At 37.9% G+C, this 16,408-nt stretch overlaps 2 protein-coding genes across 3 annotated transcripts in view; one reads left to right on the top strand and one right to left on the bottom strand.

The window, feature by feature from the left end:
• LOC126975623 (glutamate-gated chloride channel) overlaps nucleotides 1-16,408 on the bottom strand; it is a 144,646-nt gene that overhangs the window by 79,204 nt on the left and 49,034 nt on the right. The gene's annotated exons all lie outside the window — the stretch shown is intronic.
• LOC126975630 (cyclin-H) lies at nucleotides 4,549-5,869 on the top strand. Its single transcript, XM_050823634.1, has one exon. It carries the CDS (start codon nucleotides 4,787-4,789, stop codon nucleotides 5,762-5,764), a length of 978 nt encoding a protein of 325 aa, XP_050679591.1. The 5' UTR covers nucleotides 4,549-4,786; the 3' UTR covers nucleotides 5,765-5,869.

Here is a 16,408-nt window from a genome sequence, read left to right as displayed (position 1 = left end):
ATGTTAACAAACCTATTTTAAAAACAATATTATTCATTATAATAGACTTTCTTACACATTTTAAGGGATTTTTCATAATATTTAATTTCATGATAAGGCATGAAATCTGTTTTCTTCTTGTAGCTGTACCTACAACCAATAACATCAACAACAAATGTCTAATATCTAACTTGTAACGCAATACCTTCGTAGCATTATAGATCGTAGAAATATTAATCGTGCATATTAACTGTAATAAGCGTATGCCGAAAGATTCGATCTGAAAAGAACATTTTATTTTATATACCGTAATATTAGCTCTTATAAGAACCATTTCATAATGCTGTACATCAAGTCATAGAATCATGCAGATCACCAGTAGTCAGCTCATCGAAGTACAAGCATCGTCACGTTCTCTCGAAGACCGCAGATATACTCACGTGATCAGTCATATGCTCTGCGTTACACAACCTCACAGCAAGGCTGAGCGTACTCGACTGGAGCGTCGCGGCGTCGATCACTATTCATTCAATTTTAATCAATGAGCGACAGAGTTGGTGCTAAATGCTCCTTGACATCGGATGATCGAGGTTCGACGCGAGTTTACACAAGCTCGCGCTCGCTGGCCGGCTTACTGCGGTAGCATTAGTTTTAGAGCGAGATAGAACACATAATATTATTCTCAATTCTTATTGAATGAACTATACATAATGAAATATAACTATACAATATACTATTGGTCAAAATGTAAGCTTCAGTATTGTTGTGTATTTTCTAAACTTGTAAATATTTTTTAAGTAACAATTGTAATTGGTTAACTGAAGTAAAATAAATCATCTTCTTCCACATATTCCTCACAGTCTTCATACTACTCATGCAGTCGTTTTATTTAATCTCCAAACGCTCTAAAGTGGTGACCCCGAACAAGAACACTGACGGAAAGAACCCGAACAAGAACACCGATGGAAGGAACCCTAACAAGAACACCGACGGAAGGAAGCCCGAACAAGAACACCGATGGAAGGAAGCCAGGAAGCCTGAACAGAAGAACACCGAACCTCTGCCCGGCTACACATCGAACACCAGCTTCACTAGCTCTCCGAAACGACGAATTCCTGTTCGACGAATCTCTGCTCGAGGAATATCTACCCGACGAAGAAATGGAAGACACAATCCAGGCTCAGCCACTCCCAGCGCCCACCGCGACAGAAATCTCCAGCATTTCACTGTCGATGCGCATACCACCATTTTGGCGGGAAAATCCGATTGTGGTATCACAGCTTTGAAGCCGCCACCGATGACCTCAAGAGGAGTCAAGCCCAGCTGACACAGATGGTACTCGTCCAATTAGAAAAGGCTGACATCGAACAAATCTCCGACATCCTATTTAACATACCGAGACACAAACAATATTCAGCAATCAAGGAATAACGAGATACGAAAACTATCACTAGAAGTCGCCGAACTCAAGGCAACGCCATCTCAACGCTATCAACGCCACCGATTTCGCTCGTCATCTGGCAATAGAAGCTCGTCACAACACCGTTCCCGCACACTCAATAGCTCACCAACACTTTACTCCTATTACCATCGCCGCCATCGGGAAACTAGAACGGACGTTAGCTTCGGCGGAACCCGGCGTCCTTCACACATCATACCGCCTTTTTGTCACAGATAATAAAACAAAGATGTCATTCTTAGTAGATACCGGTGCTAATATATCCGTCCTACCAAGAAAACTAGGCCTGAAAGCAACGCCTCTACCATTTCAATTGTACGCTGCAAACAACACAACAATATCAACTTATGGTGAAAAAGCATTAGAACTCGATCTCAACCTCCGTCGACCATACAAGTGGAAGTTTATTGTAGCTGACGTCACTAAACCAATATTAGGTGCCGATTTTATCAACCACCATCAACTTATCGTAGATTTAAAAAATCGAAGATCTATTGATGCCGTCACAAATCTTAAAATCAACGCGCCAGTAATGTCAACGACCTTACCCACAGTACGAAATATCGATATACAGGCCCCGTACCACGCGATACTTGCCGAATTCCCCGGTACCACGAGATTAACTTCGATGCAATTATCTCCTAAAATTAACGTGGGCCATTATATTGAAACACAAGGACCTTCATTACATTGCCGTGCTCGTCCCATTCCACCTCATTGTCATGAAATAGTGAAGAAAGAATTCGAAAACATGATGCAACAAGTACTCTGCAGACCGAGTAAAAGTCCATGGTCTTCACCACTCCATATAGTACCTAAGAAGAATGGCGATATACGGGTATGCGGTGATTATAGACGATTGAACAGAATAACCAAACCCGATCGTTATCCAGTGCCGAGAGTCAAGGACTTCACCCATCATCTGTCTGGCAAAACAATATTCTCCACAATCGATCTCACCGGCGCTTACTAACAATTGAAGACCAGGAAACAGGAAATAGAGAAAACAGCTATCATCACACCAATGGGTTTATTCGAATTTCCTCGCATGTGTCCTGGTCTGAAGAATGCGGGACAAACATTTCAGCGATTTATTAACGAAGTGCTCCGTGGATTAGTCTACGTTTTCCCATTCATCGACGATTTGCTCATAGCCTCAGCAAGCGAGACTGAGCATCGCGATCACCTAAAGATAGTTCTTAGAAGATTGGAAGAAAACCGTATCACTATGAACCCCGCGAAGTGTAACTTAGGCCAAACGGAAGTCAAATTTCTTGGATACATCGTATCAAAAAACGGTATACAGCCACCAGAAGAGAAGATTAAAGCCATTAGCGAATATTCAAATCCGAAAACTATAGATGGTTTAAGACGATTTTTAGGCATGTTAAATTTCTATCGTGACTACATACCGAATGCTGCATCAATACAAGCTCCGCTAAACGCTTACCTACACCATGTCAAGAAACGTGATAAAACAATAATTGAATGGACCGACGAAGCATCACAATCATTCGAAGAGTGCAAGAATAGCATATCTAAAGCTACCTTACTCGCTCACCCATCACATGATGCCCCTATCGCAATATTCTGCGATGCGTCTGACAATGCAGTCAGTGCCGTCCTACAACAATACATAGAAAATAATTGGCAACTACTCGGTTACTTCTCAAAGAAATTCTCAGAGATGGAGAAGAAATACTCAGCGTATGACAGAGAACTCACAGCCGTCTATAAGTCAGTGAAACATTTCCGTAAGATGTTTGAAGGACGTGAATTAATTATATTCACAGACCACAAAGCCCTCACATTCGCTATGAATAAAACACATAATGCAAACGAAACGCCACGCCGAACGCGCTAATTATTATTCATCACTGAATTCACAACCGCTATTCGACACATCAGTGGAAAAAACAATATTATTGCCGACGCATTAAGCCGCATAGAAACAATAACAGTATCACTTACGATCGACTACAGCGAGATAGCGTACGCACAAGAGCGAGATAGCAGCATAACACAACTCATTCAACAACCAAACTTAACCTTCAAGAAAATAAATGTACCTAACACGAACCTGGAATTATATTGAGAAACATCAACAAGTCATGTTCGTCCTTACATACCTACAGAATTCAGCAAACAAATTTTTAATAGTGTACATAATATTACTCACCCAGGAATATGAACATCACGTAAATTAATATCTCAAAAATTCTTTTGGCCTTCAATGAATATCGACATCGGGAAGTGGAGTAAAACTTGTATAAATTGTCAGAAAAGTAAAATACAACGCCACACAGTCAGCAAAATTCAATGTTTTGACGCAACCGATCGCTTAAATTTTATCAAAAACCTTACCGATACCATACCTGACAAACATACCACAAATACCCAAGATACTAAGTTACCAGACCCTACGAACAACTTGAAGTCCCAACCTATCAAAATGTCAAGGACAGATCGACACATCAAGTTGCCGGTGCGTTTCACTTGAAGGGGACTCCTGTAGCTATACCTACAACCAATAACATCAATTAATACAAATGTCTAATATCTAACTTGTAACGTAATACCTTCGTAGCATTATAGATCGTAGAAATATTAAGCGTGCATATTAACTGTAATAAGCGTATGCCGAAAGATTCGATCTGAAAAGAACATTTTATTTTATATACCGTAATATGCTGTACATCAAGTCATAGAATCATGCAGATCACCAGTAGTCAGCGCATCGATGTACAAACATCGTCACGTTCTCTCGAAGACCGCAGATATACTCACGTGATCAGTCATATGCTCCGCGTTACACAACCTCACAGCAAGGCCGAGCGTACTCGACTGGAGCGTCGCGGCGTCGGTCACTATTCATTCAATTTTAATCAATGAGCGACAGAGTAGGTGCTTAATTCTTTTTAATTTTTTTTTAAATGGTGTTTGCTTACTAAGGTAGAGAAACTTAAAGGGTAAAAAATCCTGGTTACAAAATATTGAATTAATGGAAATTTACCCAATAGTAACTATTGGTCTATGGGTCACTAAGTCAGAATAATTATTAATATATTACTTAGTATTTACATCCTCTTTGGTCAGAAATCAGAATCAAAGAGAACGTTAGAGTAAAAGTGTTCTGTGATTTAAACACTGGTTAGAATTTAGAAATCTCGTTACAGTAAAAATATTATTTGTTAAAGCCACACGCCATATCACAAAAATTGAATTGAATTATTTGTTAGAAACATAAATAAATAGAATCCGTCTAATTGCGCTGTTTGGATTTTAAAATTTGCATGGACTGAACGCTTACTTGATATGCTTATAAAGTGTAACTAGTATAAACTAAAAATGTTTTCAACAAGTTCTCAAAGAGAATTTTGGACCTTCAGTGATGAAAGTGTATTGGCACTGCACAGAGAGAAGCACAATATTGGATTCATAACAAAACATGGTCAACATATAGATGAAAATCAGAGATATAACTTCTTTTTATCTCCTGAGGAGGAGCGATTATTATTAAGAAATTATGAACTACATTTGAAAGAGTTCTGTAGAAGATTTCAACCACCTATGCCAAAAGGAGTCACCGGTACTGCATTTCAATATTTCAAACGATTTTATCTGTATAACTCTACTATGGATTATCATCCAAAGGAAATTCTTGCTACATGTGTTTATCTGGCTTGTAAAGTAGAGGAATTTAATGTGTCTATTAGCCAGTTTGTGGCCAATATTAAAGGTGACAGAGAAAAGGCTTCTGACATAATACTTAATAATGAGCTATTGTTAATGCAACAGTTGAACTATCATTTGACAATACATAATCCGTTTCGACCTGTTGAGGGTTTTCTTATTGATATAAAAACAAGATGTTCACTCTCTAATCCAGAACGCCTTAGAACAGGTATTGATGAATTTTTAGAAAAAGTGTTTTTGACAGATGCTTGCCTTTTATATGCACCATCACAGATTGCACTTGCAGCAGTTCTGCATGCTGCAAGTAAAGAGCAAGAAAACTTGGATAGCTATGTAACTGACATGTTATTTAAAGATGCAGGTTCTGATAAGTTGGCTGTTCTTATAGAAGCTGTGAGAAAAATACGATCAATGGTTAAAATGGTTGAAGGTCCAGCTAGAGAAAGGGTTAGAGCTATTGACAAGAAGTTAGATAGGTGTCGGAACCAAGAGAATAATCCAGACAGTGACATATATAAGCAGAGAATGAGGGAAGCCTTGATGGACGATGATATAACTTATACTGGGACAAGTAGGATGTCCTTGGATACAAGTGGGGTTACACAGGTTTTGTCCCCATCTGCCTCATAACCGTATCTCTATCTAAAAATATTAAATTTAAGTTTTAACCATTATATAAATTAGCTAATATGACAAAAATTCTATTGACATTGAAATTAAAATATTTTTACTTTTGTAATGTATTTTATTGATTTGTAGACCCTTTAATAGTTATTTTCATTCTTGGTTCTATACACATTTGATTGCAAGATTTGTATGTAACTCTACAAAGAAGCCAAAAGTTGTTTTTGCACCTATAAACAATGTGGAAACATTTAATCTTCTTTATGTTTTTGAATCATTAATAGAGACAAATGAGTTTTCACTTTATCATCCTTTGGAAGTGATACAGTGAGATGGGACTAACTATTCAACATGCAATACAAGCTCACCAATGGTCCACACAAATCGACAACTTCAATATTAGAGGCCAGTCCTTTTTTCAATGATCTGTTGCCCTAATTATCTCTGTGTTTACAGTGCAGCGGAAATATAGGCATATGAAAACTGCTCTGCATATATGATGGTTTGGGGCAGGGTTAGGATATGCACAGAGATGTGGTCTTTGTTCCGTGATGGTTGTGTGCTTGTGTATCGGCCTTAAGAATATTTTATTACCTATTTATCTTAAATCCTCTTTTGTCATCAATTAGTTTTTCGCCAATAATGTACCTTCATTTTTATTATTATTTGTAGTAAATAAAGAATAACAAATATTATTTTAAACACACATAATTGTAGTAAAAATAATAGGATCAAATATCTTGCATTAAAACAATCTTGCATCCAAAAGATTGTTTTGTATAAAGGTGTGACTAATTGCTTTAATTTTAACCCCCCTATTACATTTATGCAAAAGCGAACCATTTCATAAACGGTTTAAGCACTAGGTTATTTTATCAATATTTAAACAACAATAGTTATCGGTCCAAATTTGAAATGCGAGACAAAAAACGTTAGTATTTCAATATTTTTTTGAAGTTTTTCCACTAAAGTGCCTTTACAACAAAAAAACGTTATGAAACTTGGCTTGTAAATTATATAAAACATAACCGTTTTCTTAGCTCTCCAACAATGCATACCAACTAGGAACTTATTTCAAAGAAAGTTTTTTTAATTTTTTCTATACCCTTTATTTACTACAATCTGTCTAGTGTCTGTACGTTCAGCAGTATGTTGGTTGGTGACCTGTGTCCACAGACTAATATGATGCTTACGCATCCTGTGTCACATCCTCAATGTTAAAGCAGTAGCTGTGTTTACTGTGTATTAAACTGAGTTTTCCATAAGTGGCCGAGCCAGAATGTTTGGGGGTCTTTCGTGTTTCGATGCGCTCTTTGAAGGTTCTGGTATGGCGTACAATTTCCTGTTTTACAGTTGGCAGGCGTAGATTGTGCTGTAATAATTCGTTGGGTACGAACTAGGGGGCATTGGTTAACATGCGGAGTGCTTTATTTTGTAACCTTTTTCGATGGTTGAACGGGAAGCAGTACCCCACAGTGGAATCCGTACGTCCAAACGGGCTTCATGGGTATTGCCTTGTATATATGAATTTTATTTGGGAGAGACAATTGAGACTTTCGACCAATGAGCCAGTAAAGTTTTCGCGTTTGGATACCAAGTTGCTTTCTTTTAGTGAAAATATGTTTTTGCCAGGTAAATCTTTTATCTAAGTGCAATCCAAGGTATCTCACATGATCTGCCTGTGGGACTACAATGTTGTTAACTGTAACTGGAGGACAAGAGTCTCTTCTTAAGTAGGATGTTACGTTTACAGATTTTGTTTCATTTGCTTTTATACGCCACTTTTTGAGCCATAGGGATATGTATTTGTGAGGCTATTTTAGGGTTGCTATGTGTAGCAGTATCGTCAACAAATGTTCCCGTAATTAAAGATTCAGTTGTCGGCAGGTCCGCAGTGAAAAGTAAGTAGAGTATGGGACCCAGTACGCTACCCTGTGGAACTCCTGCTTTTATAGGGCAGAGATAGACACTGCTTCCCCTTGTTGTTCTATGAAATGGCGCGGAGAAAGATTTTAATATTCCGTAAGGGTAATCTGGTAGCGCATTTTTCAATTTAAATTACAATCCTTCATGCCACACTTAGTCAAACGCCTGAGGTATGTCCAGGAAAGCACTGGCACAGTATGATTTTCCTTCCAGTGCATCCATGATATGTTTTGTTAGTCCGTGCATTTGTTCGATAGTGGCATGCCTGCTGTGAAATCCAAACTGGTAATCAGGAATTAGCTTCTTCTCTTTGAGTATTCGAAGATTCTTTGTAGCAGTAGAGTTTCGTATATTTTAGATGGAATACGGGGGGGGGGGGGGGGGGCTACCCCCATCAGATAGACCGACGATCTGGTCATGATCGCCGGAATACGTTGGATGAGGACAGCGCAGGACCGATCGTCGTGGTGTCCAGCAGTGGACGTCTTCCGGCTAATGATGATGATGATGAGGTAACAGACTGATGGGTCTATACGACTTCGTTTCTTCAGGTTATTTCTCTGGCTTCAACAGCATTACAATTTGTGCTACCTTCTACTCCAGAGGAAAGAATTAAAAAGTGACGTAAGGAAAGTTATGCCAGATTCAGGTAGTTCGTGTAATATACGGTTTGTAATAAGGTTGTATCGTGGAGCCTTTTTTGGGTCCGATTTTTTATATTTCGGCCAACTTCTGTTTTTGTAAATTTAAGAGGCGATTACTGCTTATTCGTGGTTAGCAATTTCTGCTGCATCTTCTGGTGAGCCGTCGTATGGATGAGGAGTATCGACGTTTGAGAGGTCCTCTGAGAAGATTCCGGCTTTCTCTTGGTCTTTCCGTGCCTAGGTAACATCAGATTTTCTTATAGGAGGAGAGACGTTGACGGGCCATTTTAATCTTATTCTGGCTTTCCATGAAGAATAATCTGAGGAAGCAGTAGCATCCGGGCCGGTGAGATAATTATGAAATCCGTAATTGTGATCTTTCTCTAGAGTGCGCTTTAATTGTCTGTTGGCGTGGTTAAGTTGTTTTTACGTAACAGGGTCTCTGGTTGTTTGCCAGCGTTTCCGTATTCTCCTCTTTTTGATTATTAAATCGAATATGTGTTTCGCTACGTGGGTATCCAGGTTTTCTTGATGATAGTAGTGACCAAACTGCATCTTGCACACTCTTGTTGAAATATACTACCGCTTCTGTTATTTTGTCTTTCGATTTGAGACTAGCTGATTCTTGGAATGCTTTGTCTGTAAACTCACGAAATAGGGACCAGTTAGTTCTTTTGTTATGCAGAACGCATTTTCTGACGTATTCTTGGGGGGGAGTGTGTAGTTCTACTATTATTCGAGAGTGGTCTGAGGATAGATCCCAGCAACTCTGACACGATATGTGCTCTTTGCGATTCCTTTGCTCACACAAAAATCTATAATATCTGGGATTTTTTTTGTCTGTTCACAAGTAAGTCGGTTGACCAGATGATACCCCGTTAATATTTCTTTTTTTGTATGCATTTAAGAAGTTCTCGTTCTCTAAGTAGGATAAGCCTGGAACCCCAAAGCATTCGTATGCTTGACATTAAAATCACCTCCTGCAATAAACCTATGTCCAAGTGATTGAAAGAAATTACTGAACCCCCTGATAGTAAATTTAGGTGGACAATAGAGGGCCGATATAGTGATGTTACTAATCCAGTCCGTTATCGCAATGTTTGTAGCCTGAATGTAGTTTTTGCATGTAGAATGTAGTGTTCTAGTATATGGTGCTTGTTGTTTGACCTGATAAGAACGGCCGATCCTCGATGTGCTTTGTTGTTTGGTACATGTCAGTATGGTATATGTTGTATCCTGGTAGACTAAAGTGGCTTTTGGATGTGAAGTGGGTTTCCGAGATTAGTAAAACATCTATGTATTATCACATTTTTAGTGCTGTGAATGTGATGAAATAAAATCGGGGTTTTTGGTCATAATTAGCATTTGGTTCATCAGGGCAACAAGTGATTCCGTACTTGTTTAGAGTTCATTAGTTTTTACATTTTCATCTTTTGTGTTCATTGTTTGTGTCTTAAGTTGTTCAGGGACTTCTTTTGTAGCTTTAACATACGATTTTCCATTATTTGTTAATTTGTTTGTAGGTCCTTTCTAGGGTATACATTTTTTTATGGAATAGGAGGACAAACGAGCGTACGGGTCACCTGTTGTTAAGTGATCACCTCCGCCCACAATCTCTTGCAACAACAGAGGAATCACAGGAGCGTTGCTGGCCTTTAAGGTTTTAAGGCTTTAAGGTGTACGCGCTTTTTTTGAAGGTACCCATATCGTATCGTCCCGGAAACACCGCACAAGGAAGTTCATTCCACAGCTTTCCCTCGCAAAGGGCATATTTAACTTTTTTTGATCAGGGACCAGCCCAAATTCCTGTAACTCCTCTGGTGTTGCAAGAGAATGTGTTTGTTTGTGGGGGGAGGAGGTAGGAGGGGGGGGCACAATAATACACTAGTTTGTCCTCTTCTTCCATAAACTGGTGCTTCCATGATAACACACACCCTTAGGAACTGCAGATAGTTAAAAATGATCTTTAAAATAGATCATCCCGACCCCATCTAATCCACCTATTGAATTTTCTATTACCACTTATTTACTACCTGCGTCAAATGCGCCCGGTTAAAAGAGGTAAGTATTGAATAATATTCAAATGTAAAGTAAAATGTAGATAAAATTAGTTCTTTAAATAATTCATCATGAATGTAGGTAATACAGGTTAAATAAATAAATATAGCTAATGAAAAATATATTTTATTAATAAAACCATGGTAAATATTTTTTAAATTTCAATAATAGGTTCTGATTACATATTGTATAAGGCTTGCCAGGTCGTTTGAACAATCAAAATTAGGGTTTTTGACACAAGAGAAGATTTTCCGCTTCCGCCTGAAAAAAAAAATAGTATTTAGTACCTTAGTATATTCTAATTTCATATTTAAGGCTCAGGATCACGCCAACGACCTTTAGTGTTTCGGCCACTGACACGGACCCGCGGACGGGCATCTGTAATGAATTTAGTATAAAGTCCCTTATGTCAAAGTTATATGTATTTTTTTAACTTTTAAAACGTTCGCTTTTTAGAGAAACAAAATAGCTATTTACTCTTGTCACAGCGATGAAAATATCACCAGTAGTTTAGAAGCAGTAGAAAATTTAAAGTTGAAGACAAAAATAAAAATCATTACAATACTTTTTAGTAATAAATGGTATTTTACGTCTTACAAAATTTTTAAACGTTAGGATCGGAGATTTCATATCAGTCCCTAACATATATTTTTTTAAATCTCCCAGCTAACTCATTGCAGAGCATTAGGCCCTCTAAGATGACCATTTCACGATACCAACTGCCTGGGCGGCATATAAATAGTTGTGGGAACTTTAAACGTGTGTGAAATCTAAACTAATTGGTTTGTAATACCAGTGTATTTATAAACGTATATACCTTATTGAAAGAAAGAAAGAAAAAGAGGAAAATTATTTTATTTGATCACACAGTTAACACAAATACTGTTATTGTGACTTATACAATAAAATTCGGAAGGTTGTTGGGAAGATATATTTTGAAGCGCCACTCATAGATACTTATACAATAAAAGAAAGAACGTAGACCTTAGCAGTACGTTTACTACCGTGTTATTACTACATAATGCAATATTTTGAAGTTTTACTTAGATAGAATTGTAATGCAAATGACTAAAACCTACTTTTACTAAAACCCTACTCGCTATCTTCTACCTAGAATTGGCATGAAAGGGGAGCCACGCCCACAGAATTTAAATTTTTATTTTATTTTTCTTCAGTTAAATTTTGCAGCAGTTTTCGTGTAGAAGGAACGTGTCTTGTGACAAACTTTAGTTATGTCTTTTTAAATAATTATACATATACATGTGATAGTTTTCTTTAAAATAGATCCTACAGAATCATAACTAGAAATATTTAATGAAAATTTCATATTAAGTTAATGTTGAATGTACAAAAACAATTTAATTAAATTATTAGCCTAGAAATTATGTCTGTTCCAATAGACTAATAGTATGTTATTATTATGCCTAAGTACTACTTGGCTAAGTCGAGATAATAGATCATCTGTTGGGCGATGTATATTTCACTACAGAGTCTCAAAAAATGTATAAAATAGGTACGTTGGTTGCAAACTTCAAAAGATTCTCAAAAAAGGTCACTATTATGGCTTAAATTAGATTATAATTTATGCGATACACAATTGATTGACTTAAGTATTTGTACCTGAATTAATCTCAGTATATTCTCAACAGCAATTTCGTTTCTGCAGGACATCGAAGCTGATCGCTTTCCACCCCAGCTTGATGTGAATGTGAGTTGGGCTTGTGTCATGATGCACAAGCACGCAAGCAGTAGTACACAGAACCAAGCTTTGTACATGTCTGTGACAAGAAGCGGTATGGTATTCACAATTGAAGCTGTGGCTTTTATACCGAAAAGTATATAAGAGACCATAAAATTAATTATCTTGGAAGTAATTCTGCAAAGTTGAGTGGAGAAGTCATATAAAATTAATTTAGGACAATGTAATTCAAACACGATGAATTTGAAGCCGGAAAAGTCCGCGTTGGGATTGGATCGCCTGAGATTCTAAAATTTATTAGAAAACATACTCGTATGTTCAAACTATTTAACTTTTTGGATTTATTGTTATATGTATCCTTTTAATGTGGTTGTACACGTTGGATCATCATTTGGAGAACGAGCTCGGAGAGCGAGATAGATGATCTCAATTGAGGGACTTAAATGTAAAAAATTAACAATAACCTTATGGCAGTATTACATCGAGCTATTGGGATATTGTAGCTATTTCTTTTTTATGGAAAAGGACGACAAACGATCGTACGGTTTACCAGTGTGAGGCTCCTTTGCACAGGAAGCCTACTAGGTTATGGGTAACACATCGGCGCCTATTTCTGAAGTGAATCAGTAATGTGTAAACATTATTGTGTTTCGGACTGAAGGGCGCCGTAGCTAATAAAATTACTGGGCAAATGAGACTTAATATCTTATGTCTCAAGGTGACGAGCGCAATTGTAGTGCCGCTCAGAATTTTCGGATCTTTCATGAATCGTGAGCGGCATTGCATTGTAATAGGTAGGGCGTATCAATTAGCATCAGCTGAACGTCCTGCTCGTCTCGTCCCTTATTTTCATAAAAAAAATCAGATAACCGTCGCCAACATTCTCTTGGAACACCTCGAATAAACCACCTGGAATAATCACACGAGCGTTGCCGGCCTTTAAGGAACGTGTACGCGCTTTCTATGAAGGTACTCATGTCGTATCGTCCCGGAAACACCACACAAGGAAGCTCATTCCACAGCTTTGTAGTACGTGGAAGAAAGCTTCTTGAAAACTGCACTGTGGAGGACCGCCACACATCCAAATGGTGGGGATGATAAAGCTAACAAGAAGATTGCTTTGGAACATTTGCGATCTTTAATGTAAATCTTAATTTATTCTGCTATTCTTGGATACACCTATTTATTTTATTTTCATCTCTCTTTTCTCATTACATTTCTAGTAATAAATTCTATTAGTGTTTTATTGAGTATCTTGTGTTGTATATATTATATATACAACACAAAGACAGCGTTGGAAATTTAAAATTTTTCAGCAACCACAATAGGTACAGTACTCCACAATATATTGTTGAACAGGCCTTGATGAGAAAAGTCTAGAAATAGTTTACAATTTCTAGGTGGTCAAAAAGAACTCTACGAAGCTTTTGTCGAAACATGGAACGCAATCCTCATCGAAAAATTTCTGACATTGCTTCAATCAATACCACGTCATTTCAGAGCTGTCATTAAAAATAAAGGCTACGCAATTAAATATTAATTACTAGCTGACCCGACAGACGTTGTTCTGTATATAATAAATAAAATAATGTTTTTATATGAATTTGTCAATAATATATCATAACATCAAAAATTAATTCGTAAAATATTATGCACCCTGCTGTCGTAATGAAATTGTTTCACAGCAGAACTGTTAAACCGTACGTCAATAAATTCTCTCATAGAAATGATGTATGGACACATCAAAGGAAAAAAAAAATTGTTGTTTTTATTTAATTTAGCAGCATTTTCCTATTTATTCACCTTTTAAACCTTCTCTGGACTTCCACAAATAATTCAAGACCAAAATTAGCAAAATCGGTCCAGCCGTTTAGTTTTAGCGAGAATTCATTTTTATATATATATACATAGATAGATAGATAACAAAATTTATTAGCCTTTGAACAGTATTTCTTAAACAATATATTCTGAATCAAACGCTGTTCGGCTTCAAACATTTCCCATAGAGTTTCATTCAAATTTGAAAATGATATTTGTTCAGTGTTAACTCAGCTGCCTTGTTCTTTCTTTTTAAATAAAATTTCGTCACAATATATGGAGTAATGTACAATAATAGTATATAATGATAAAAGTGAGCTAAGTTGCTAAGTTACATGAGGCTGTGGGTTGCAGCCCAAGCCGTAGGCGAAGGCTTAAGCGGCAGAGTGAGCAAGTTGTTCACGCAGCGTACATTATTAGTCATGATAAAACATCTATAATAATTACGAGAACACGGCGATTAATATTACACGCCATTTTAACGATAATTCTTTTACTAAATCTTCACAATTTTGAAAAGCCATGAAAAAAATTACTTAGACTAAGATGCCTTTTTGCTTCGTATGAGTGTGATTTTTTAGCAAATTTGAAGGGCCGCCACCGTTCGGAAATGGGATGTGTTCGAACCATACAAAACACAGATATGGCGAAACGGTTACGTGGTCATATTTCTCTTGCATTTTTTAAAGCTTTATTTTTTTATGATAATAAGGGATGAGACGAGCAGGACGTTCAGCTAATGGTAACTTATACGCCCTGCCTATTACAATGCAGTGCCGCTCAAGATCCTGGAAAAACCCAAAAACTCTGAGACATAATTGTCTTAACAACATTAAATTTTCCCAGTAATTTCACTAGCTACGGCGTCCTTCAGACCGAAATACAATATGCTTACACACTACTGCTTCACAGCAGAAACAGCCGCCGTTATGGTACCCATAATCTAGCCGGCATCCTGTTCAAAGGAGCCTCCCACTGGTAATCTACTATATATCTGATCGAAGAGTTCGAAGCAATAATAGTGTCCAGAAGAGCGGCCTTAATCATTGATGTGTTGGACTGGATCTAACCCTCCACTATGCCAAAGAGACAGCTAACAAAAGTTATTAAGTGCAGCTTGAGTAGGTTTCAAAGGCGCCGTCTGGATCTAGAATGTTTTTTTTTATGAAAATAAGGCATGAGACGAGCAGGACGTTCAGGTGATGGTAATTGATACGCCCTACCCATTACAATGCAGTGCCGCTCAGGATTCTTGGTAAATTCAAAAATTCTGAGTGGCACTACAATTGCGCTCGTCACCTTGATACATAAGATGTTAAGTCTCATTTGCCCAGTAATTTCACTAGCTACGGCGCCCTTCAGACCGAAACACAGTAATGTCTACACATATCTGCTTCGCGGCAGAAATAGGCGCCGTTGTGGTACCCATAATCTAGCCGGCTTCCTATGCAAAGGAGCCTCCCACTGGTGAACCGTTAATGAAATGTTCCGAAAGAAACAGCAATTTGACACCTGCCTGCCAATTTTGCATTGGCGTGTTGCCTCCTAAGCTATTGTGTATGATTTGTTCTGTATCAATATATCCGTTCATACATGGTGTGTCTGAATATTATCTCAAAAGATATCTTTGAACGTAAACGAATAAGTACATTAATACTGACGCAGCTAGCTTATTTTAACTTCAATCGCCCTCTACATTAATTAAGTGAAATACGTATTGTGGAAAATTCTCCACAAACAATTCCAAAACTAATTTCCAAGTTTTGAGGCTTCATTTAATTTCACTACTATATACCGTATCTCACAGTTATTTCTAATCCCTCAAACGAATCTAACTTCTAAAGCTCGGTTATAAGGCACACAATTTTGTGAAGCAATATTACTGTGGAAAATGTTGCTGCCAGTTGTATTTTGGTATAAATTGGAAGAAATGCCGGGATGGACATCATTCGAACGGAAATGGCTGGTCTGTTTGTGTTTAAACGTGCAATGCTGGTGCTTCTCGTTGCTGTGGCGAACCTGATGTCCTTCACCAATGGACAACTCACCTTCTCCTCTGGCTGGGGAAAGCGAAACAACGATGACGAGATACTGATAAAAATGGATGACCTGCTTTAAACCGGACGTAAGTAAACTTATGTGATATCACAACTCATCATTTCAGCCGGAAGACGTCCACTGCTGGACAAAGGCCTCCCCCAAAGATTTCCAGGACGATCGGTCCTGCGCTGCCTTCATCCAACCTACTCCGGCGATCTTGACCAGATCCTCGGTCCATCTTGTGGGGCGCCTACCAACACAATGCCTTCCGGTACATGGTCGCCATTCGAGGACCTTACTGCCCCAACGGCCATCTGTCCGCCGAGCTATGTGCCCTGCCCACTGCCACTTCGTCGGTAACTTTGGTTCTCCTACGGACCTCCTTATTTCTGATTACATCTCGCAGGGAAACTCCGAGCATAGCCCTCTCACTCACTATATTCACAAGTATTTTTTTTAAATACC

The sequence above is a fragment of the Leptidea sinapis genome, chromosome 36, assembly GCF_905404315.1.
Source record: "Leptidea sinapis chromosome 36, ilLepSina1.1, whole genome shotgun sequence".
Classification (NCBI taxonomy): domain Eukaryota; kingdom Metazoa; phylum Arthropoda; class Insecta; order Lepidoptera; family Pieridae; genus Leptidea; species Leptidea sinapis.
The sequence above is the reverse complement of the archived record's forward strand: the minus strand, read 5'-3'. Positions and strand labels throughout refer to the sequence as shown.

Coding starts and splice junctions, on each gene's coding strand:
- LOC126975630 (XM_050823634.1), top strand. CDS start 4,787: ATGTTTTCAACAAGTTCTCAAAGAGAATTTTGGACCTTCAGTGATGAA.